Source organism: Melanerpes formicivorus, unplaced genomic scaffold (assembly GCF_026170545.1).
Source record: "Melanerpes formicivorus ecotype bairdi unplaced genomic scaffold, bMelFor1.0.p_v2 SCAF_58, whole genome shotgun sequence".
Classification (NCBI taxonomy): domain Eukaryota; kingdom Metazoa; phylum Chordata; class Aves; order Piciformes; family Picidae; genus Melanerpes; species Melanerpes formicivorus.
Window position 1 is genome coordinate 3772216 of NW_027142410.1, and position 25837 is coordinate 3798052.

The following is a 25837-nucleotide window of genomic DNA, read 5'->3' on the forward strand; positions in this document are numbered from 1 at the left end:
TTATTTAGATGAAAGAGAGTGTTTTCTTAATTATTAAAAAGTTACTCTATTTTTCTTAGAGCACCTAGTTTTCAGTAGGGTTTTTTTTTTTGCTTGATTATTGAAACTAAGTGGAATTTGAAGAACCCTCTTAGCAGATTTAGACTACAGATGATGGTTGTACACGATGTGCGATGAATATCGAGTATTGCGTGATTACTTGGTGGTAGAGAAATAGATGGGCCAGCTTGATTTTCACAGTTGCTGCTGGCTGTCAGCACACATAGTATCACAGTATCATAGTATCATTCAGAGTTGGAAGGGACCACAAGGATCATCCAGTTCCAACCCACCTGCCATGGGCAGGGACACCCCACACTAGATCAGCCTGGCCAGAGCCTCATCCAGTCTGGTCTTAAACACCTCCAGGGACAGGGCCTCGACCACCTCCCTGGACAACCCATTCCAGGGTTTCACCACTCTCATGGGGAAGAACCTCCTCCTCACATCTAGCCTGAATCTCCCCACCTCCAGCTTCATTCCATTCCCCCTAGTCCTATCACTACCTGAGATCCTGAGAAGTCCTTCCCCAGCCTTCTTGTAGGCCCCCTTCAGATACTGGAAGGCCACAATGAGGTCACCTTGGAGCCTTCTCTTCTGCAGACTGTACAGCCCCAACTCCTTCAGTCTGTCCTCATAGGAGAGGTGCTCCAGCCCTCTGAGCATCCTCCTGGCCCTTCAGTTCTTCACACAGTTCTTCAGATGATGTGTTATGCTTTAATATGTAATGCTTTGATATGTAATGTATTGCTTGGTGTCAGATCTTTATGAATGGGAAATGAAAGAAAAACCTGTAAGGCGTGAATGTGAGAGAGCACTCAGGTAACCTTCTTCTGCTTGTGAATACTCATTTTATGTGTAGTCCTGAGAAGGCTGTGTATGTCTGATCATCACAATCTGTATAGTGATGGTGATACTCAGTTATTTCCTAAGCAGTGGGAAAGATTTGCTATTAGAATTTGGCAAACAATGCATATGCATGAAGTCTGGGGGATGACAGAATCGATTTAACTGTTCATTCCTTTAGCCTGGGATTTGCCGGTTTTGTTCTGTCTCAATTTTCCTTCAGGGAAGCATTTTGCTTTCTCTGTGTTTTTATCTGTCTCTGTTTTTCCTTTGTATGACTCTGGACTTTCAGTGTATTACCTTGCTCTATGAACAAAGTAATTTATTCACTTTATAAATGTTAGTGGGAGAAGCATCTGTCACGTACAGCTTGCAAACTGCATCAGTTAACACAACAGTGGACTGACTGCAAGAAAGCCTTGCAGGGGACAGACACTTGTTCTGTTACACCTGACACCTCTTGTATTGCTTTCCAGGCAAAGTCTCACAATCTGAAGCAGACTGTGAAGGATAGCAAAGGAAGTACTCCAGGGAGAGGTCCAGAGGATGGGAACCAACGTGTCTATCTCTATGAAGGACTTTTGGGTAAACTGTTTTTTTTTTATGGAGATGGGATCTTTTAGACTGAAGTTTGGGGAGAGTCATGTCTGGGTCAGACTGGAATTTTTATGTTACCAGATACTATTTTTAACCACTTGCTGTCATCCATACTGGTTGAATAGGAGGGTGCATGCAGCCATTCAGAGTAAAGCCAAAGATTTGCTGTGGAGATTGAATAAAAGGAGATGGGTGTGAGTGGTGTAGTTTGCCTAAAATGTAGTTGGTCCAAGTCTCTTCATGTTCTTGAATATGAATTCTTCAAGCTGTTGGAAAAAGGGAGAGGGCACTTATCTATGTACAGAAGGAAAACATGTATCATTGATCCTTAAAGAGAGGTCTTTTGACCTAAGTCATTGAACAGAGGGCTATTTAACTCAGGATACTAGTGGAATTTCAATGTATCCTTGAGTTAGGAGCATATTGGCTTTTTGGAAATGTTTTTCATCTAGGCTTGCTATTAATCAAGGGCTCTCTCTTCCTGTCTTTTTCATCCTTTCCATTTATCATTTCTACCTGCTTGGAATGATGCAGGTAGGGATAAAGGATCTGTCTGGGACCAGTTAGAGGATGCTGCAATGGAAACCTTCTCTATGAGTAATAATCTTATCTTTCCACTTCTCTTTGTGTTGGCCATGGTGTGTGTTTGAGTGAGATATTCCTGTCTCTTTTTGGGCAGTATTAACAGTATGTGGAAGATTTATTCCTGAAAGAATAGAGATGAGAGGTACTTCTGTGTAAGGGTTTGAAAAGCTTATGCAGTGAATTAGAGTGAGCAACATGTCCTGTCTTCTCTTTCACACTTCTCTTTAGTTGTGTTATTGCTTGTGGTTTAAAAGTAACCTTTTTTAATGATTTTTTGTTTGTCTGTTTGGTTTTTACCTTTTGGTGTGTGTTGTGGTTTTTTTTTTTTTAATGGATTAATTGTGTGTTGGCTTATGGTATTTTCAAGGAGTGGGAAGGAACAGGAATTCAAGTATTTGACTGGATTGAATGGAATAAATGCTCAAACTCTTTTAATGTATTACATAGGCAAAGAGCGTTCAACTTTGTGGGACCAGATGCAGTTCTGGGAAGATGCTTTTTTGGATGCTGTGATGTTAGAGAGAGAAGGAATGGGGATGGACCAGGGACCTCAGGAAATGATAGACAGGTAAAGTTCTTTAGTAGACCCCTTTCTTTGTCATTGTTTCATCTGGGGCTGAAATAGTGAAAAACAACAGTTGTTTTAATTGTACTGAACATGCTAATGTCACTTTGTAAGCCTTGTTATTATACCTGACTGTTCTGGGGTGACCCTTTTGTCTCTGTGCTGGCCATCTCCGGGTACTGAAGCAGTGTCTTAAGCTTAAATAGGGCCACGAGGATGATCAGAGGGCTGGAGCACCTCTCCTGTGAGGACAGACTGAAGGAGTTGGGGCTGTTCAGTCTGGAGAAGAGAAGGCTCCCAGGTGACCTCATTGTGGCCTTCCAGTATCTGAAGGGGGCCTACAGGAAGGCTGGGGAAGGACTTCTCAGGATGTCAGGTAGTGATAGGACTAGGGGGAATGGAATGAAGCTGGAGGTGGGGAGATTCAGGCTGGATATGAGGGGGAGGTTCTTCCCCATGAGAGTGGTGAAGCCCTGGAATGGGTTGTCCAGGGAGGTGATTGAGGCCCCATTCCTGGAGGTGTTTAAGGCCAGACTGGATGAGGCTCTGGCCAGGCTGATCTAGTGTGGGGTGTCCCTGCCCATGGCAGGGGGGTTGGAACTAGCTGATCCTTGTGGTCCCTTCCAACCCTGACTGATACTATGATACTGTGATAACTCTTGTGAAGAGGTGATCTTTCCAGAGAAATGGATAGTGTAAGCATAATGACAGTATGCACAGATGGCATAGTAGTAGTGTATATCCATCAGTTGTAAAGCAAGAGATTTGTGTGGCAAGATGGCTGTATTCTGGAGTAATATCAGTATCAGTATGTGACATGAAGTGAAAGAATTACATATCTCCAGAAGCTGTATTTTGAGCCTTCTCTCTTACAGAAGCAAGTCACTTAAACAAAAGACCTGTGAGAGGACCAGTCTCTAGAAATATCTGTGTGGTTGCTTAAAGCAGGACTAACTCAAAGGGGTTGTGATGTTGTTGTTTTGTTTGGGGTTTTGTTTGTTTGTCCGGGGTTGGTTTGTTAGGGGTTTTTTTAATCAGCTTTATTAATATTTCATCATTCTCTGTCTACCACTTGCAGGTGTAGCACCTACACCCATGCTATCATGTAACATGGGATCCAGTAGCCAAAATAAGAACTAGTTTGAGGGGTGCTAGTTTGAAAACTCTTTCTTTTTCTGCAAACTGCCTTCCTTACTGGGAAGAGAGAGTGCCTGTGCACTTGCCTTCATCAGCTTACTTCTGTCTTATGCCTCCTAAAGGCTGGTAGCCCTTGTACTGAGTTACGTGTTCCTCTTCTGGCAGTTGTAATTGTCATGGATGGAGCTGTGACTGCAGAAGAGAGGAAACGGAGCCAGCAGACTATTGAGAAATTTCCCACAGAACAGATGTTATTTACTTGAGCTAGTTAATAATTAATGGAAATGTTTAATTAGTGATCAAAGTGTTTTACTGGAAAATGTCTATTTGACTTACTGTTTTGGATAGTTTTATTTGTCCTACGCTTCCCTGCCTTCTGCTAGTGCTTTAGTGAATTGGGTGAAGAATGCCTGTGAGTCTGCTTCAGGTCTGGGTTTTCTTGCAGGTACCTTTCCCTGGGAGAACATGATCGAAAGCGTTTGGAGGATGATGAGGATCGCTTGTTGGCTACGCTGCTGCATAATATGATTGCTTATATGCTTATGATAAAGGTGACTTCTTTTTAAGACATCACTGCTCAGGTTTAAGCAGTGTATTTTGTTGTTGTTGTCTTGAAATTGTGCATCTCTGTTCACAGAGCCCAGAACAGTGAAGTTTATTAAAGAAAGTTGCAAACCATCTGCTAATCTTAATGAAAAAGATTGCTTTAATACCTGGAGATTCTTTGAGATAGGAGTTTATGTGGTTCTGTGCCATGGGTGTGCATATACATTGCCATTTAAAATAGACATTTGCTATGTCTGCTAGTGACTTTAGAGTAAGTAGAGAGCATTTTCTACTCTGATACCTTCACAGCTGCAAATTCCAAACATGATCAGGTTGTGAATATGTATATGAATAACCTAACATGAAATTAGCCATTGTTAGAAGCAACCCTTTTCTTCTCATTCAATGGACCATTTCTGTCACAAGAGTCCCCCACAAAACAGATGACAACAGCAGCTACCTAAAATGCAGATTTTTTTGTAAGGAAAATTACTCTGCTTTTCTCCTGACAAGATTAAATCACAAGTTCAGGTGTCAGTCAGAAATGCACTACTGCACAACTAATTCTTAAGCTTTAAGGAATATTCTTTCTAGAAAGATAAACCAAAATTTGTTCACACTCTCTCATAAAGGGAAAATCTCCCACTCAAGGGTACCTCATAAAGTTCTCTTGCCCAAAAGGGGAAAGGATTTACTCAAGGACATATCCAGAAGCAATGTGCACTCACTAAAGGGGAGTGAGGGCTCACTCAATGCCTGGAAGTATTTTTAGATGGCTTTCTGGTATAAGGGGAGAACTCAGGACAGCAAAGCTGGCTTACTGCAAGGGAACCAACTCAAAATGGCTCTCTAGTGAGTCTCTATATCCTAGTCAAATGTGCACTATGGTCATTCTAATTGACTGGGAGCAAGCCCACAACAAAAGCAAGGTAAGGACCCTGAGGTACTGCTTAATGGCCATGACCTGATCTTTAGTAGGTCTCCAGAAAGCTCTGACCCTTCGTAAAGTATCTGTCAAGGTTTTATTTTTGTCAGTATGTTGCACCAGCCACAGTCTACCTGTGCCCTAATGCTGCAGGTGGCTCGTAGCAATATTTTGCTTTGAGTAATTTCTTAGTCCAAATCCTCCCTCCAAGTCAATGGAAAATCAGTCTTCTTTACAACCTGCTTAGGTGCATGGTTTTACCTGTAAAAGAGTTGATGCGTTCTACAGCCCATTGCAATGGGTTGACAGTAAGAACAGCTGTATGCAGGTGATAGTTTGATAACTTTCATTCTTTAAATGAAGAGATGAGACCTCATTGCACAGATCCCACCACTGGAGGAAGTTATTCTGTGTAATTTTTTTTGGGAGAGAGGGAGTGAGGAGATAGAAGTTACTGATTTCCCCCCCACCTTACCCTGACAAATGGAATGTGAAGGTAAGTTTTAAGATGGGGTCTGAGTAAATTTGAAATGAGTTTATCTTAGAAGATTGTGGGATTTGGCCATTAGGACTTGCACTGCTGCAATTCCTTAGGTAGACTTAATGATGACCAATACAGCTACTTTCATCAAAGGATGCCAAAGTGGAAAGAAAATAATACAGGTGTCAAAAGGCTATCTCATGAGAGATACAACAAAATAGTTTCCTGAGGGAAAAGGATAAAGAGGAAAAACGGATATTATCCCTTTGAAAATGATATCTCGCTGAGTTTATTGGTTATAGATGAAAAGGGAGTGCAGGGAACCTGAGACTTGTGATAAAAATATCATTTCTTTGACTGCATCTTCAGATGCTTCAGATGCTCAAGAGTGAGGATGGGATGAAGAGCTGGCTGACATCCATTTTAGCCTTTTAAAATAGTACCTGAGGCAGAAATGTTTCACTTCTGAGCTTCCCTGCAGCTCATCTGCAGGAGGAACCTGCTGCTGCTTAAGGGCTTTCTGGAAATGTTTGTTAGAGCCCTGACCTAGTGACCAGGAAACAGGTTGTGAAAGAGTGAGAATTCTGAAAGATATCATGCCTTTGTGTTAATATTTCTTGTGTTGTGGGCTCCACAGCTGCCTACATCAGCTCCTTGCATTGGGGGCATTGGAAAAGCTGGCCTAGCAGATATGACTCATCACATAGGTGACAACATGCAGAACTGATGCTTTTGATGTAGTTGGACTGTAGTGGAGTTGCTGGTCTCAAGCAAGAGCAGGCAGAAGGAAATCTGTAGTGCACAGTACCACATGCCCAGTATCTGGGAAAAGTGTTATACATCCAACTTCTGCTTGTACTGCTGGGCTAAAGAGACCCTTGCATGACTGAGCTGGACATCAGTTGTTTTTATGTCTTAGCTGTGGAAACCAAGATACCCTGACTTTGGGAGGAAGGACTTGCTTCCTGTCAATAGAGAGTGTGTAACTGTCTTTATATCTGCCTTCTAGGTGGTGTAACTGTCTTTATATCTGCCTTCTAGGTGGTGTAACTGTCTTTATATCTGCCTTCTAGGTGAACAAGAATGATATTAGGAAAAAGGTGCGTCGTCTGATGGGAAAATCACATATTGGATTGGTGCACAGCCAGCAAATCAATGATGTTCTTGACAGACTTGCCAATCTGGTAAGTAAAACAGTGTTGAGTGAAGTCTCTGTGGGAGCTACAGCAGAGAGCAAAAAAAATAAATAAAAAATCTGAAAATCCTTCTATAAAAGCTCTACAACAATGATTTAAAAATATTGTAAGTGATTAAATTGAATTATCAACTATTGCCTTCAAAGGTGTAGAATGAAGACTGTGATTGTATGACCCTGTTTATAATTTTATAATGTTCACAGGATCACAGGATGTTAGGGGTTGGAAGGGACCTCCAAAGATCATTGAGTCCAACCCCTCTGCCAGAGCAAGGCCATAGAATTAGCATAGGTTGCATAGGAACACATCCAGATGGGGCTTGAAAGTCTCCAGAGGAGGAGACTTCACAACCCCTTGCACAGTTATCAGTTAGAACTGCAATATAAATAAGTATAAACATCACATTTTGGTACCATAGTTTTATGCAATCCTAATGTTTTCTTAGTACTGTTTCTGTGTGTGGAAACCTTTATTCTTACTATGAGTGGAGCAAGTATTTAGTTTATCATTGATTTCCAGGTCACTACAAGACTTGTAGCAGTCAGTTTCTATACAAAACTGTTTCTGCTATCAGCTGCCATGCAGAATAAACCTTATGTCCTGTAATGCTTCCTAAGAATTTAGGCTGACCTTTAAGTTAATGAAACTAGTCAGCTTCTACCACAACTGTCACCAGAGTGGTTGCAATTTAGGCACTTTGCAAGAATATTTGTCAAAATGTTTTAAGAATAGAATAGAATAGAATAGGTTGGAAGAGACCTTCAAGATCGTCGTGTCCGACCTATCATCCAACACCACCTAATCAACTAACCCATGGCACCAAGCACCATATCAAGTCTCCTCCTGAACACCTCCAGTGATGGTGACTCCACCACCTCCCCAGGCAGCCCATTCCAATGGGCAATCACTCTCTCTGTGTAAAACTTCCTCCTAACCTCCAGCCTGAACCTCCCCTGGCACAGCCTGAGACTGTGTCCTCTTGTTCTGGTACTGGTAGATTGGGAGAAGAGACCACCCTCTGCCTGTCTACAACCTCCCTTCAGGTAGTTGTAGAGAGGAATAAGGTCACCCCTGAGTCTCCTCTTCTCCAGGCTAAGCAAGCCCAGCTCCCTCAGTCTCCCCTCATAGGGCTTGTGTCCCAAACCCCTCACCAGCTTTGTTGCCCTTCTCTGGACACGCTCCAGCAAGTCAACCTCCTTCCTAAACTGAGGGGCCCAGAACTGGACACAGGACTTGAGGTGCGGCCTGACCAGTGCAGTGTACAGGGGCAGAATGACCTCCCTGCTCCTGCTGGCCACATGGTTCCTGATGCAGGCCAGGATGCCATTGGCCCTCTTGGCTGCGTGGGCACACTGCAGGCTCATGTTCAGCCTACCATCGACCAGCACCCCCAGGTTCCTTTCTGCCTGGCCACTCTCCAGCCACTCTGACCCCAGCCTGTAGCTTTGCATGGGGTTGCTGTGGCCAATGTGCAGAACCCAGCACTTGGATGTGTTCAATCTCATGCCGTTGGACTCTGCCCATCTGTCCAGCCTGTCGAGGTCCCTCTGCAGAGCCTCTCTACCCTCCAGCAGATCAACTCCTGCCCCCAGCTTGGTGTCGTCCGCAAATTTACTGATGATGGACTCAATGCCCCAGTGGAACTTAGAAACCACAAAATCATCCTACAATAAATTGTGAGGAAGCAGACCAGTTTATTGTAATGTTACTGGAACCCAGACACCTCACTATCCCATGCTGAGTGTGGTACCAGCATGAATGTTGTCATATGCTGTAATGACTTTTGTAGCCACACTTGTTGAAACAGCTTCTCACGCTCATTGACTATCCAAAATTGCCTCCAGTCAGCTGTATTAAAAACGCCTTCTGTTTGTTGAAAATGCTTCTAGTGTCACCTGATGGACTGTTTTCCAATAGATAGAAGAAACTGATTTCAGAGTTCATTAAAGATTACTTTTGTTATTTCTTTTTTGTACTAGAGTGGACGTGAGCTCCCTGTGAGACCCAGCGGCAGTCGTCACATCAAGAAGCAGACTTTTGTGGTACATGCTGGGACAGACACAACAGGAGACATATTTTTCATGGAGGTAGAGACATGGATAATGTTGAGGCAGCTAGTGGCACTCAGTAAATAATACTAGAAATCTGAGGTAATGTTTTGTGCTCCCAGGTATGTGATGATTGCATTGTGCTGAGGAGCAACATTGGAACCGTGTATGAACGTTGGTGGTATGAGAAACTCATCAACATGACTTACTGTCCCAAAACAAAAGTGCTGTGCCTTTGGAGGAGGAATGGTCAGGAGACACAATTGAACAAGTTCTACACAAAGAAGGTATGGGTCTTGTTTGATGTATGCAATACTGAGGGAAAACTGAGTAGGACAAATACATCCTTCATGTGTCACAGTCCATGGTTCATCAAAACCCAGCATTCTCTCTCCCACCCTGGTTACTAAATTGCTGTTTAGCAGCAGCTAACAGCTTGGACATGTTTGAACAGCACTGACATCTGAAGCTGGCATTATGCTTTGTTGTTTGCCTGAAGGCAGTTGTATAACAGGATGTAATATAAGAAATTCTGTATGTTGCTTTTATTTGGTAGGATGTTTTTGGGTGGTTTTTTTTTGGTTAGAGGGAAAGCATCAATATTATTAAATACTGCATGAGTTTGCAGGCTTATAAATGTCACAACAATACTGTGGTTAATTAGTGAAGAAAAAGCTAAATAAAACAATGTCTTAGTAATTGATTGAGTTGATTGTGTCATTTTTAATGACAAACCTAAATTGACAAAACAGATACAAATTTTTCTCCATAGGCCCATGTTTGATTTTTATTTCATATATACCTCTATTCTCCACTAATATGGAAGCTCTTCTCCTTGTGATTAATTGCAAATATAAAGAAATTGCTTGAACCTAATAGGAAAACTCCAGTAGTTCTTCAGAACTCCAGTAACTCCTACATCATGGACAGCAAGCAAAAGATAAAGATTTCTAAGTGCAAGTACTACAATGAAAGGTTATTATCTTTGAGATTTATAAAGGGGTTAGGCTTCTTCAAGATCATAATGCAGATGTGAATGCAAAAGGAAGGACAAAAGCAGAGTGCTACAGAAGTTACCTGGGAAATTACATGCATATATCTTGAGCTTTGCATAAAACTTCTGCTCTGAGATTACGGCTTGGCTATTATTTGATACTAGAGAGAGAAGTTGGAGCAAGATAAATAGAAGAATATGACATAAGGAAATTGATATGAGTAACAAAAAGACAGATCATATAAGCATGATCAGCAACACTGATTGCTGGAAGCTGAAAGAAAGGGAAGGACTGTGATACTGTTCTGAGGCTTTACTCAGTTACCTAGTGAAGAAAAACTTGGTTAGATTGCTTATGAGCATGTGGCAAGCCATGAACTCTTCACTAGCCATGAACATATGAAAGTATATGAAATAGTTTCTCTGTCAACTTGAAAAATACATCTAAGTAATTAACTGTGGCTGAACTTTATAGGGATGTTGTCCTTCCTTGTTGCACAGGGCTTGTTCTTTTTGTAGAATTTTAGAATCTTGATGTTCTTGCCAATTAGCAAGTTGGAAAAGTAACATTTTATCACTCCTCTGTCACGTTAGTGTCGGGAATTGTACTACTGTGTGAAAGACAGCATGGAGCGAGCAGCAGCGAGACAGCAAAGCATTAAACCAGGTACAAGATTTTGCTTATTTGTAACATTTGTTGTTTAATCTGTTAACAATTATTATTAATTAATTATTATTAATTAATCTGTTAACAATTATTATTAATTAATGTCATCTAACATAATCTCCTTTTACTTGGAAATTTGGGGATGGATTTGTGCAGCTGTATGCACAGATCTTAGTGTTACCGTGGAGTCGTCATCCCTGGAGGTGTTCAAGAGAGGATTGGACGTGGCACTTGGTGCCATGGTTTAGTCATGAGGTCTGTGGTGACAGGTTGGACTCGATGATCTTTGAGGTCTCTTCCAACCTTGGTGATTCTGTGATTAGCTTGTCTCCATGTATCTCATTCTAAATGCAATCTTAAAGAAAGCTACTGTATAAAGAAGAGTTACATGTCAGGAGGACTAGCTGCCAGTAAAATAGTGAGAAAAGACTACTGAAGTTCAGCTTCGCTTTCTCTTTGTGGTTGGTTAGCTACTCCTAATATTTACAACTTAGACATAGAGCTGCATTGTTCATTTTGAGAATGGAAGCTAACAAATATGCTTGTTTGTGTTAGTGCAGCTATCGTGATGAATTTGCAGCTTTCTGCAGACTTTCAATGCAGGAAACTTGTCTATATTCATAGAATCAATAAGGTTGGGAAAGACCTCAGAGATCATCAAGTCCAACCTATCACCCAACACCTCATGGCTAACTAAACCATGGTGTCAAGTGCCACTTCCAGTCCTTTTTTGAACACCTCCAGGGACAGGGACTCCACCACCTCCCTGGGCAGCACATTCCAATGGCCAATTACTCTTTCTGGGAAGAACTTTCTCCTCACCTTAGCCTAAACCTCCCTTGGTGCAGCTTGAGACTGTGTCCTTTTGTTCTGTTGCTGGTCGCCTGGGAGAAAAGACCAGCCCCCACCTGGCTACAACCTCCCTTCAGGTAGTTGTAGATGGAAATAAGGTCTCCCCTGGGCCTCCTCTTCTCTAAGCTAAACACCCCCAGCTCCCTTAACCTCTACTCACAGGGCTGTGCTCAAGAACTCTCCCCAGCCTCACTGCCCTTCTCTGGACACGTTCAAGTGTCTCAATATCCTTCTGAAATTGAGGGGCTCAGAACTGGACACAGTACTCAAGGTGTGGCCTAACCAGTGCTGAGTACAGGGGCAGAATGACCTCCCTGCTCCTGCTGGCCACTTGCACAGTTTCATACTGGTGCAAGTCAGAAGGTGCAGCTAACCCAGTGTCCTTATATCAGCATAACTTATCCAGTGTAGACATTCTTCTTAATTTCACACCATCATTTTGGACAGAATAGTGTAGTTGTAATGCTAAAACTTCTCTTGGCAAACACCCCTTTTGTTCCCATTTTGTGTATTAAAAAGCAACTTGGGAGACTGAGTTCTGGGAAGGTGATTTTTCCATTTTTCTTAGTTCCCAGTGTGTACCTGGGTAACAAACATGAAGGTGGCTTATTTTTTATATATGTTTCTTCCTTGCTGGAGACTATTTGCAGGTTCAGGGTAATATTAGTGTGGTTTTGTGTTTCCAAGTTTGACTTTTGTTGCAACTATTTATTTTTTTCAAGCAGATGCTAGGGTTTTGTGAGCCAGGCTTTGAGGTACAGGCTTCTTTTAGCTCTGTCTTAATGCCAAATCTAAAGAATCTACATTTGATAGTCACAGCTGGCATCAGCATGACTGAGGAAATTACTTCTGTTTAAGTCTAGCAACCTGAGTGTTCAACTCCTAATTAGCTGTTGGACCTTGGGAGAGCCACCATTTTCTTCTTCCTACCATTAGTCCAGTTTAATTTGAGGAAGGAGAAGAACTGAACTTTCCTTGAGGGTAGAGAAAGCATAAGTGCCTTACAGTATCACAGTATGACTAAGGTTGGAAGAGACCTCGAGTCCAACCTATCAACACAGACCTCATGACTAGACCATGGCACCAAGTGCCACGTCCAATCCCCTCTTGAACACCTCCAGGGATGGTGACTCCACCACCTCCCTGGGCAGCACATTCCAATGACGAACGACTCTCTCAGAGAAGAACTTTCTCCTCACCTCGAGCCTAAACCTCCCCTGGTGCAGCTTGAGACTGTGTCCCCTTGTTCTGGTGCTTGTTGCCTGGGAGAAGAGACCAACCCCTTCCTGGCTACAACCACCTTTCAGGTGGTTGTAGAGGGCAATGAGGTCACCCCTGAGCCTCCTCTTCTCCAGGCTAAACAATCCCAGCTCCCTCAGCCTCTCCTCATAGGGCTGTGCTCAACGCCTCTCCCCAGCCTTGTTGCCCTTCTCTGGACACATTCAAGTGTCTCAATGTCCTTCTTAAACTGAGGGGCCCAGAACTGGACACAGGACTCAAGGTGTGGCCTAACCAATGCAGAGTACAGGGGCACAATGACTTCCCTGCTCCTGCTGGCCACACTATTCCTAATGCAGGCCAGGATGCCATTGGCCTTCTTGGCCACCTGGGCACACTGCTGACCCATGTTTAGGCAGCTGTCAATCAGCACCCCCAGGTCCCTCTCTGTTTGGCAGCTCTCCAGCCACTCTGACCCCAGCCTGTAGCTCTGCATGGGGTTGTTGTGGCCAAAGTGCAGCACCCAGCACTTGGATTTGTTGAATGCCATCCCATTGCACTCCGGTCAGTTAGAAAGCTAATGTATGAATTTGGCAATAATACAGGATTTAAAATGTGTTTGAAAGCCATTTTTCACAGTTCAGTGGTTCTGCCCAAATGATAATTTTAAAAAAATCAGTGTTAGAAAGAATTTCTTATCTGAGCTGAATGATGCAAAGGAAATGAATATGCCTAGGTTGTCATCCCTTTATTTCCTCTATTAAATTGCCATTATTGTAACCACGTTAACTTTTTCATTGCTGAAGGCATAAAACAATCCCAGAGAAAATTACCAAGCTCAGAAATGCAACCTTAGTTTGTCCTTGCTTATGTGCTTGTACTTCAGACTGTGCTGTCTATGGTATTATGGGATTGCAGTGTCTTAGCATGCAGAAATGAAACAAAACCCCAATATCATAAATAAAGACTGAGCTGACATCAATGTCCCTTCATATAACCAGGATATAGTTTGCTAGTGATACTTACAAGCCTAGTGGTTCTCAGAAGGCTGTCATTAGTTAGAGGACTTCACTGAAATACTGCCTTCTATTCTTAGCTGTGTCCTCTTGCTATGCACATCAAATGGAAATTAAGTTGTTTATGATTTTGTATTTCCCTTCCACTTGGCTGATGGCTTTCTGTTATTTGTCTCTCTTTCTCTCTGGGTTTTTGTTTGGGTTGCTTGGTTTGTTTTTCTGTTTTGGTTTGGGTTGGGTTTTTGTTTGTTTGTTTGTGGTTTGTTTTGTTTTGCTTTGTTTTTCAAATTACCATCTCACAGGTCCTGAGTTGGGTGGTGAGTTTCCTGTGCAAGATATGAAAACCGGTGAAGGAGGTCTTCTGCAGGTCACCCTGGAAGGAATTAACCTGAAATTTATGCACAGTCAGGTATGAGGGAAAAATCTAGGAGAAGACTGTGAGCATGAAGCTTTTTGCAGCACGCCGGTGCATGTGTTTCCTCTTCCCTGAGTATCAACAAGTACAAAGGGTAGTGTCAAGGGGACAAGAAAAGCATGCATGTATTTGCACACAAACACACATGCACAGACTGAAGGAGTTGGGGCTGTTCAGTCTGCAGAAGAGAAGACTCCGAGGTGACCTCATTGTGGCCTTCCAGTATCTGAAGGGGGCCTACAGGAAGGCTGGGGAGGGACTGCTCAGGATGTCAGGTAGTGATAGGACTAGGGGGAATGGAATGAAGCTGGAGGTGGGGAGATTCAGGCTGGAGGTGAGGAGGAAGTTCTTCCCCATGAGAGTGGTGAAGCCCTGGAACGGGTTGTCCAGGGAGGTGGTCGAGGCCCCGTCCCTGGAGGTGTTTAAGCCCAGGCTGGATGAGGCTCTGTCCAGCCTGATCTAGTGTGGGGTGTCCCTGCCCATGGCAGGGGGGTTGGAACTAGCTGATCCTTGTGGTCCCTTCCAACCCTGAATGATACTATGATACTATGATATATATGTATGTATGTAAAAATACACTGAAATTAAATATCCTTAGGAAAACTATAATCAGCTGCAGAAAAATGTTGATAGAGGTTTCAGCTTCTTGTTTCTGGTGGCCTTGAGTTACCTAAGCACAAAGCAATTGGTAGTACTAAGGTACAGTAAAAGTGCTGAGTAGTAGTCTAAACTGCCATAGTGCTTCACACTGGACATACCTTGGTGGCATAAGCAGTTATCCCTAAAGGTACAGTGTTTGAATGTTGCAGGCACAGAGGGCGACCTTCTGCATCGTATTTAATTTGTCTTGGTTTAAAATTTGTAGAAATTAGGATGAAAATAAAATGGGAAGGTGAGTCTTGCTGCAACTTACCAAAAAAAAAAACCCACCAAAAGAAGAGGAAAAACTAGATTATTTTTTGCCTTCCAAAAGATATTGTGGGTATAGAGGAAACACAGCTAAAAATGCCATTTCTTCCTTTCTCTGGATGTTGTTTCTGTTGCTTCCTTTAATCTTTGTGTTTTATTTTGCTTTGTGTTTTTTTGTTTTGCATATGATATTGAATGCATGCTGTGCTAGACAGTAGAATCAGCTGGGGGGGCAAGAGAGAGAGAAGTTTCTGTCAGTCCTCTGTGAAGTGTTTTTTCCTTTCCTCTCCTCTTGACTAGACTTCTCTCCCCATACAAGCTTTGTTCTTCTTGGAGGATACATCAGTGTAGATCCGACTGGAAGTGCACATGCATCTCAAACACACATGCTCAGAATGTTTAATACTTCTCCCAGGGTCACAGAAGCACCATGTGCCTCTCAATTCCTATGTGTAAGGGGCAGAGAGTTGTGAACCTCCTCCTTCAGTTTTCTTCCTGTCTATTAACAGGGTAAAACCTGGGCTACAGCTGATGTGCTGTAGTTATTCAAACCTCCTCCTGTGATAGAACAATCTAACTGACTTAGTTACAGATGATAACGTGTCATTGGATATACCAAAATACAAAGAACTTCAAAAAGAACTCATTGGTAGTGCAGAAAGAATTTTCAGAGTTGTGGCTGGTCTAAAGCCTTGGAAAATTAAACCCTAGTCTTGAGGCAACAATTTGGTATCATTATAGATAGACATAATAGAAGTTACTTAGGACATAATAGAAATTATTTATCCTAAGATAAGGACATACTGTAGGAAATATTCTGTCTGATGCTTCTTTTTCTTCTGCTAGAAGTCAGAACCAATGATGAGCTGAAACTGCTCATCTCTTGAACAGTCTTTGAAGATGACTCTTTCATAAATGAGCATCCAGGCATTTGCAGTGAGAAAAGATATGTAAGAAAGCAGTCACATCATCGTCATGGTTTCTTACGTGTGTCAGACATCTTCACAAGACAAAGACACTCAGTGTTAAGCACGGAGTGAACACAGATGCATCTGTCCAAAAGAATAACTCCAAATCCTAGAATGTACTGTTGTCCTTAAATTCAAAGCCTTTTTTTAAACCTAAAAGAACAGAATCACATTCTGAAAGAATCTTTAGGTAAACCTAGTACTGATTGTTACTACATGACTGTCAGAACCATTACTGTTTGAATTTTGTGCCACAAATAGTCCCGTGCAAGCACCAGCACTCCCTGGGCACTAGCTTTATCGTATCATTCATTACAGAGAACAGTGCTCTAAATGGCCCTCTGTGATGAAAATTATTACATATTTTCTGGAAGACATGCCTATGCAGGCCAGCCTTGGGAAATATGCTAGCTGTTGCTCCATCCTGAACCATCATTCCTCCTCTTCATGACCTTTCCAATGGGGCTGTAGCCAAATGAATTTCCATTAAGATACAAAGTTGTGGAAAATAGACTTAATTTATTCAGTGTGTTTAATTCTTGGTCTGTTTGATTTACATTGGCAACTGACAAGGAATTCAGTACATTCAGTAGAGCTAAAACTTACCCTTGTTTTCCTCTCAAAGTGTCTAGACAGAAAAGTCTGCCATTTGAGGGTCTGTATAGAGTGGACAACTGTAGCAGTTATGTACAGGACTCCTACTAGTTGCACCACACAAAAAAAATCCTCTCCAGTTTCATGAAGCTAAAGGGTGTTTGCATTCTCATTCTAAAACTCATCATCCAGTCTGCTGAATAAAGCATCTGCTATTCTAGATAAGTTTTCCTTTCTTCTTCCTATAGAAATTGTATTAATTGCCTAATTCCCTAAAGCAGGATATGTACATGAGTGTGATGTTGGAGAAGGGATAAGCTATGAATGTCATCCATCTGGACTTCTGTAAGGCCTTTGACATGGGCCCCAACATGCTTCTCCCCAAGCTGGAGAAACAAATTTGATTGGTGGACTGTTTGGTGGATAAGGAATTGGTTGGATGATTGCATTCAGAGGGTCAACAGTTAGATGTCCATATGAAGATCAGTGGCAAGTGGTGTCTCTCAGGGGCCCATACTGGGACCAGTGCTGTTCAGTATCTTCATCAATGACATAGTGGGATCCTCAGCACCCTCTGCAAGTTTGCAGACTACACGAAGCTGAGTGGTGTGGTTGACATGCCCTAGGGATTGGATGCCATTCAGAGGGACCTGGCCAAGCTTTATGTGAACCTCAGATCCTGCACCTGGTACAGAGCAATCCCTGGAACCAGTAGAGGAAGTGGGATTGGGATTGGGAGCAGCCCTGCAGGGAAAGATGAAGGGTAGATGAATAGCTGGACATGAGCTGGCAATGTGTGCTCAGAGCTCAGGCCAACCATGTCCTGGACTGCATCAAGAGAAGTGGGGCTAGCAGTTAGAGGAAAGGGATTCTGCCTCTTTACCCTGGTGAGATCCCATCTGGAGTACTGTGTCCAGCTCTGGAGTCCTCAGAGCAAGAAAAAACACAGACCTGTTGGTGTGGGGCCAGAGGAGGGGCACAGAAATATTCAAGGGGCTGAAACACCTCTCCTTTGAAGAAAGGCTGAGAGAGTTGGGGTTGTTCAGCCTAGAGAAGGCAAGGCTCTGGAGAGACCTTATTATGGCCTTTCAGTACTTAAATGGGATCTAGAAGAAAGATGGGGACAATCTTTTTAGCAGGGTCTGTTGCAGCAGGACAAGGAGTGATGGTTTTAAACTACGACAGGGTAAATTTACACTAGATACATGGAAGGAATTTTTTACTGTGAGGGTGGTGAAACACTGGCACTAGTTGTCCAAAGAGGTGGTAGAAGCCCCATCCCTGGAAACGTGTAGGGTTATTAAACTAAGGGATTTCTGTTGCTCTGCTTGCTGGGCATGGTAGAAGTAATTAATTTAGAACATGGGAAAAGATGTTTCTACTTAGAGCAAAGTAAAAATAAGTAGAGTCTACTCTGTCCTACATGAGATGAGTGCACATACTGCATCAGTGGTGGTGTGATGCTTGCTTTCATGAAACTGTTTCAGAAGGCTCTTGATTTCAGTTTGTGTATTTCCTTACTGCCTTGTGAATTTCTCAGGAAAGGTCTTAGATTCATGGTGGGCTGATTGTCTTTAGTGCTAGTTGTCTTTAGTGTTCACAAATTGTCTCACCATGCTGGAATCACACAGAAGTTTAAGAAAAAACACTCGAGTCTGTGCCTAGCAGGTCAGAGGAAGCCCTTTGGAATAGGGAGGAATCAGGGACATCTTGGACATTGGTAGTTTATTCAGAGTTTACATTTGCAAACTGTGTTATAATATTGGGACTCAGTAACTGTCCCCATTATGAATTCACCTGTGTCAAGAATAGATGGAAGCTTAATAAAATGTAGCAGGCACATGCCCATCTACAGTAGGATCCACACTGAATGCTCTGTCTTGAAGAACCACAGTTTCCCTAGGGTAAGTAACTGTTATTTCCTTTGCGCTTGTTTTCTGATTAAGAGGAGAGCATCTCTGTCCCTTAAGCAGCATAGCAAGAAATTGCCCATCAACTCATATGTCTTCTGAAAACTGATAACTTACAGTAATTGTGATGAACTCAACAAATTCTCATCCTGCTCATAACTCTTGTGGAAATGCAGCACTCCTAAATATGAGCACCTGGGGTATCAAGTCTTTTAGGCAAGTCTTCACTGTTACCAGGTGAAACCATCAGTGTTTTACCTGAGCCTTACTTTTGAGTTTCTGCATTTCATGCTTCACACTGCAGTAAAATACTTCTCAGAGAATATATTACAGAAGAAGGAAACTAAGTGCAATAAAAAAGGGTATTCTGTTATTGACTTGTTTACTCCATAACTATTCCTAAATTCATATAATGGTTTTGACCAACTGAAGTGGCACAGAATATGGGCGAACAAAAAGATGGGATTAAGTTTCCTTTCCCTTGAGTGCTGGAATGGTAGCAGAAAGCAAACTTCAGCTTTTCTGTTTAAGTGGAAGTTAATTTTTTGTTTGGTTTTTTTTTTTGTTGAGCAAAAAAAATTATCTTGGGACCCTTTGTCAGTTCTCTGCTGGTGAAAAGAATGATAACCCTCCTGAATTCTGTTAGGTGTGTGGAGCATTTACTGATCTCTCTTGATACAGACAAACCTGCTTCTTAAAAAAAAACCCCTAATTTCTGGTGCTGACTGCCTTTCTTGCAAGGGTCTTGCCATCTATGATTACAGGAGTGTTGCTACTAGTGGATTCAGGAGGATTGCAGTGTTTACCTTTTTTCAAAGAGAATGAAGTTTCTCTAGTAAAGATTTTTAAGAAGCTCCTGAGGTAATAAAATCCTAAGTGTATGGACACTGAAGGCACCAGTCCAGACTGGAGTAATAGTCTTGCAAGTGTCTCTCTAAGGTGTTTGATGTAGATGTTAGGGTAGTGTTACTCTGTTTCTCTTGCCTTGTAAAAGCAAGTATATTAGAAACTGGAATATGGAATTGATTAGTGGCATCACGTTCTATAGCTTCTTAGGTTTGATTAATGACTCTCACCCTTGTGGAGATGTGCCTATCAGAAGTGACTGGTTTGTGCCTTGAAATAGATTGAATATTGAAAAGACTCCTTATGTTCAGTGAACTTATTTATGCAATCTTGGCATCTAGGTTCTGGACTGCAAAGCCTAGTCATGTAGTTCAACTGTTTTGTCTTTTGGGGTTCATGTGTAAAACACAAGTTTAAGGCAGATTTGTTTTCTAAATGACTGCTCAGCTGGCAGCAGCCATATGTGAAGTGAGCAAATAGAGAGCAGTTCAGACTTTACCATCCAGCTTAAAGCAGAAGACTGATTGTGACTGCTAAAGGAGACAGTTTGAAGAGTAAATATGCAGCTCATGTATCTTGAACTGTAGCAAAAGCTTAAATGGCAATGCTGTCAGGGAGAAGGAAGATTAAACTCAACTACAGTAGGTCAGGAGGATCAGTGCAAGAGTGGGAAGTGTAGTGGCCCTTACCTGCCCTCTGTGCTGGAGGAGGATGCATGGAGGGGCAGAAACTAGCTGGGATGGATCAAAGGCTACAAATTCTGCCAAATTTGGGAGCCAGCTTTTTCCTTGTCCTCCTGTCGTATTTCAGATGTGTTGGTATTCTTTTTGCAATAACTCATTTGAGTGCCTGAAGGGGTAGCAATGTTGGATATGTCAGAGTTACTAACTCCTTCGTTTCTCTTCCATGCTTTCTCCTCCTGCAAGGAGCGGAAGGTACTTCATCTTCTGCTGTCTTCGCTTCTTAGCACTTTTAAGTTACTTGTTGATTTCTAGCATTGTGGCAAGTTTGTCTTTTTGAATGTTTATTTCACCCTTTATTTATATATTTAACTAAATTAACTGATAGTGTGTGCTACAACACTTCAGGTTGTACCTGCTGTGATGATGTTTTTGTTTGATTTTGGTTTTTGTTTAAAACGGAGAGAAAAACCAAAGTACTAATTTTACTTCACTTTTCCTCCTGTTTTTCTAGGTTTTCATAGAGCTGAATCACATTAAAAAGTGCAATACTGTGCGAGGAGTCTTTGTCCTGGAGGAATTTGGTAATTACATTATTTTGATATTAGGTCTGTACTCACATGGCAGTAACTCAAATTTCCAGCCTTCAGTTCAGAGTTGCACTGCAGTTTCAAAGGTGGGAGCCAAGTATAGATTGCACCTGAGAAATTGCCTGAGAGATGGGTGACAACATTAACATATATGGATTAATTTTCATCATGTTAAGATCTGTGGCTTAGGTGTGGTTTTTTTAATAGAGAGGATGCTTTGAGTCTTTTGAAGCAGACAGAACAAGAGTTAAACTTGGATGTGTGTAGGAATTTTCTTCGGTATGTGCCTTTTTCATCCGAGAATCCATTTATAAGCAGGACTTAGAGTTTGTTCTGAGCACACCCTGCGTTCATTAAAAAGAATTGCCACTGGTTGCAAAGTTTCCTTTTTTGCTCTATGTGGAATGTAATTTTTGTTCAGTGGAGCAGAATGTGTTTTGGTCAGGTTGCACTTTGGTTTTGTTCCAAAGAGTGACTGGTAAAGAGTAGGAAAGTGAAAGTTGCAGAGAACAGAGAGTTTGTGCTGGTTTGGTCAGTTATTGCTATTACATAGACTCTGCCTACAGCAAGGCAGATTCCTACTCTAGTGTGAGGAAAATTCTGGGTTACTATCCAGTGTCAGAGCCATTCACACTATACTTAACTATTGAGTCTGAAAAAATATTAGCAACTTCAAATGCAGCTGTTCAGAAGAGTGGTCCACATGCTTCTCTTGAATAGTCCCCAAACTCCTGTTGATTTATACTTCCACTCATCTGTGAGGTATTTGTCTAGATCTTCAGTGTATTTGTGAAACATTTAAAAAGCAGATAAAATGACAGCATTCTTTCCATAGTAGATAAGCATGCCTACTTTGACCTTGAATCAGAATCTAAATTAGCAACCCCCTTTACCAAGCCTCTCATTTATTCTTTGATGTGGTGAAGAGAATGCTCTGGCTGAGGGATTCTCTCTTTAGAGTTAATATGAGATTGCTGAAAAGAATGTCTCTCTTCATAACAATGTGTTGTCTGCTTCCATAGATGAAAAAGCTATAAGACAATCAAATGAAAAAGCCTTTCTTGTTTGCAATACATTAATCCCCCAGAAGCTTGGGATTGGAATTTGTGAAGAATTTTTTTCCTGCTTTCTGGAAAATGTTGGTCACAGCAGTGCATTTAAACTCTGAAGTTTTTTAGATGGTCAGAAGGTGTCTGTGCTTTATGGTTGCATATTCCTTTGATACCATGTTTTCACCTTAATGGGTATGATTCATTTTACTACTTACAGAAAGTGCTTAAGGCTGTAAAAGATTATTGATGAGCTTTGCAAAGAGAGGAGTTCAGAATCCATAAAGAATAACTTCAGCGTCTGAAATGCTTAACTCAAAAGAAATTACTTGGCTCAGAAATGAATTTTGCATCATTTTTTGGAGAGGTTTTAGAGCAAGAGAGTTCTTTTAATTTTATGTTGCACAAGAAGAAAAACAGTGTTTGACTTAATTATTTCCAGTCAATTTCTGTGGCATTTAGCCCCTAAATAATATCTGCAAGGACTGTAAGAAAAAGCAATTATTTTTTTACAGGAAATGTTGTAATTAAGGGCCAATTGCAAAAACTAGAATTATAATGTGGAATTTATGAAAGGGTCATAATAAGAGGTGATCTAAGATAGACCAAGAGTTGGACACACCAATTAGATTAAAAATAACCCCCTCCCAAAAGAAAGGTCACGGACAGGAACCAATTTAAATGTACCCAGTGAAATTTGCAGTTTGCCCATCTAGCTAATAAAGAGGAAGAAGAAAGGAAGAAAGATGTTGCAGGAAAGCTAACCTTTCTTCTTGTGCATAGATGGGACACAGACCTCCTTGGAGCTGCTTTTAATTGTTCTGAAGATGGGAAGATATGCCAGTCTGTTCATGTGCCTTGTTTAATAGTAAACAAATTGCATTCAGCAAAAACCCATGTGCTCTGAAGAATGAAACTGTTTAGCTGTGTTAAACATTGTGGACTTTGCAATCAGATTCATTATGGTAGGAGTATACTCTTCTTAGAAAGGCAGAGAGTGCTAAGCATGTATCTTCCAGTCAGATGGGAAGTAGTTCAGTTTAAGATTTATTTGATTTTGCCAAGCGTGGATGTTCCAAGTTTAGTGATCTCACAGCAGGAGATTAAAGGTCTGTCTGTGTTAATGGTGGGTTTAGATGGCAGCCCAAAAGCTGGAATTGTGATTTCAGAGCAGGATGCAAGCAGAAGTTCAGGAATTGTTGCCCACAAATGGAAGTGGAGATTTAAGTAAGTGAGGAAATGTAAGGCTCTTCCCTCTGGAATTTGAGTTACTGCTGCGTACTTGTGCTTTACTTTCTTGTGGCCCCTTCACCGCCGCTGCTATGAAAACCATTCTCCAGCAGGTAAAGTGATGTCCCCTAAATTCATTCTATGCTAGTGCCATATTTTCATTCACAGGACCAAAGGCTGCAGGATGATGTTTAATAATTTACTCCCTTCATCCACATAGTTCAACAGCATCAGGAGTAACAATGTTAGAAGAAAAGTGCTTCTGCTAATCTCTTAATTTGAGGCTTGAGTTGTCTTTTTCTGTTTTTATCTTTTCTCTTGGTATTTCACAGTGGTAGTGCTTTAACTTCTCTAAGCATAAATCCAAACCTACTCTTTTTAGTCCTCCTAACTCAGTCCTCTTAGGAGAATTTTCCCCATTGGAAGGATTGTGAAGGACTACTTAAAGACAAGACAGCTAACTGACTGTGAAGCGGACAGACAGTATCTTGCCTAGGTGCACTCTTGTTCCCTCTCTTCCTATTCTCAATTATGATACAGGACTTTCCAGCTTCCCTTCTCTCCTTCCCTCGTGCCACAAGGTCCTTACAGCTTTCACTTCCTGCTTTTTGAAGAGTATGTTGAACTTTGAAGGTTTTTTTTGAAGAGTATGAGCAGGTGTATGTTATCCAGTGGTCAGTGAGACTTACACAGCTGTAAAAGTCCTACCCTATTTGGCTGTGGCACCAGCCTCACTCCCACCTTTATCCTCTGGTGACATGGAGTTAATTTGGAACATCTGGTGCCAACGGGTAAGGTGGCTTGGATGTGCACCTCCTTATCTCCCTGACTAGTCACTGGTATCACTGGGGCAGTGCAGCCTGGGTATGCACTTCCCCTCTTCATCAGTCTTTACTGTAAGTGCCAAGTCCAAGCAAAGAGAATTTAAAAGCCAAACAAAAATACTACTTTTTGCAATCTCATTTTGTATATTTTTTCCCCAAAATGACAATACTGTGACATATGAGAGTTAGTAGGCACACCTAGAGTACTTTCAAACCCAGTCTGCACTGCCTACTTTTGGCCCCTTAGAGTGTGATCTGTCTCCCTCCAGCATTTAACCATGCCATATCATAGTTGCAAAGATGACATTTGCATGGATAGGTTTTGTTGTGGACTTTTTCTAGTTATTCATACTGAACTCATCTGCCTCTCTTTCTTTTTCTTGTCAGTAGTACTGTGTGTAATAAAACTCTTACCCTTCCTCTCTGAACCTGGTATGGTTTGGTTTTGCATAATTTCTGTATTGCTGCTTCTGAGTTTTCTTTGTTGTGCCACAGAAATTCCATGGCAAATTTCAGCTGTTCTGGAAAGGGAAGTATTCAGAGTTGGTCTTGGTATTCCACTGAGCTTAACGTTTCAAATTTGCCATCTGTATGTTCTTGGCGTGGTCTTTGTTCTTTCCTGGTGCTTCCCAACGATCTCTATTCACAGCAGTGTTTGTAGAACAAGTGTGTGTCAGAGGCCCACGTCAGATGCAGTGCACACCGATGGGATGGTTACAGCTTGGGGGGTTTTTTTATGCATTCCACAACAAGAACAAAAGACAACTTTTATTTAGCTGTATGATGTCTGTTTCCTTTCTGTCAGTTTGAGGCAGTGCAAGGGAGAAAGAGGAAAAGTTCTGGATAATATTTTTGTACCCTTTTTTTTTATATTAGTGCCCTCTTTATATATGAAGTTGTAGTGGTTTGAGCCTTAACTGAGAGTTAAAAGCTCAAATGGGGAAAAGGCTGAGAATCTCTTCCCCACTCCCCCCCTCCTCCCTCCAAACAGGGAGAGGAAAAAAAAAGGGTAAGGAGCAAATCCACTAAACAACAATCTGGAGTCAGCTTAGAAGTAGAGAGGCAAGTAATTTTTTTTTCTTCAAATTATATATATATATAACAATAACAGGTGAAAAAAAAAAGGTTCACAAGGGCAAGGAACAAGAATGGATGGGAGGGGGACAGAAAAAAATAATAATACAAAACCAGTCTTTCTCTGAGGAGGTGCAGAGGCAGCAGGGAGAAGGATCAGGTCCGGCCACGTGGCTGAGGAGCAGGAGGGCAGCTGCAGTAGCTCTCATCCAGCAGAGGCAGGAGCCAAAAAGGAGATCCCACAGCTATGATGTCCTGCTTTTTATACCCTAGCTGGGCAGGGAGGGGAAGGTGGAACAGACTCAGCTTCCCAGGGGAGACGCCCTTCAGGGAGTGTAAAGTACCCGCAAGCCCTCCACCCTGCTGCCTTCTTTTGTTTTCAGAAAAAGGCGTTAACCCACCACAGAAGTCATCTAGAAATTGAAAAGCTGAGTATTTTAGAAGTTCATGTAACTGAAATCAGTGTTTGATTTTAAGGCAACTTGTTTCAAAACTTGTTTTCAGTGAGTATCTCAAGTAGATGCCATCACACACATCCTGAACGGGAGGGTGGATGGCTTGAGAAACTGGAAACAGCTGGGAAACAGTCTACTAGTTTAGAAAGTTTTCAATTTTCTCCCTCTATTTTTTTTTTCTTCCTAGATTTCACTAGCTTTCTACAGTGTCCAACAGTTCTTTTCAGATCTGCTATTCAGCAGAGAAGGAATCAAATCTCTAAAGGAGGACAGATTTGTGTGGAATTCTTGGTTTATGTTTTACCATAGTAGACATTAGGTATCATTTTGTCATTAATTTTGCTGTCTAGCAGGAGTAAGCAGTATGAGAAAAGCCAGAGTCTCTAAGAACCATCAAGTACCTAACTATGGTGTTCCAAACAGGGGCAGTGACATTTTTTTGCCAACCTGACTAATTTATTCTGACACTTACCTGTATCTTCAGGGACATGTGCAATGTAAATGAAGAGAAGGAGGAACATCTAAAAGCGAGGGATAGTGAGATGCCCTGTACTTGCACCTGCTATCTGTGTGCATCCTTT

General features: G+C 41.8%; 1 protein-coding gene across 22 annotated transcripts in view; it reads left to right on the top strand.

Annotated features, from left to right (window-relative positions):
• Positions 1-25837, top strand: part of MADD (MAP kinase activating death domain) — an 88322-nt gene that overhangs the window by 55639 nt on the left and 6846 nt on the right. For 14 of the 22 annotated variants that reach the window (XM_068161549.1, XM_068161548.1, XM_068161551.1 and 11 more), the window contains 10 exons: positions 1362-1470; positions 2017-2079; positions 2515-2635; positions 4215-4320; positions 6795-6905; positions 8897-9004; positions 9088-9252; positions 10554-10626; positions 14015-14121; positions 20549-20618. In XM_068161549.1, coding sequence (XP_068017650.1) covers positions 1362-1470; positions 2017-2079; positions 2515-2635; positions 4215-4320; positions 6795-6905; positions 8897-9004; positions 9088-9252; positions 10554-10626; positions 14015-14121; positions 20549-20618 — 1033 coding nt within the window. The remainder of the gene's footprint in view (positions 1-1361; positions 1471-2016; positions 2080-2514; positions 2636-4214; positions 4321-6794; positions 6906-8896; positions 9005-9087; positions 9253-10553; positions 10627-14014; positions 14122-20548; positions 20619-25837) is intronic. The other 8 variants (XM_068161570.1, XM_068161555.1, XM_068161559.1 and 5 more) reach the window with 2 other exon arrangements.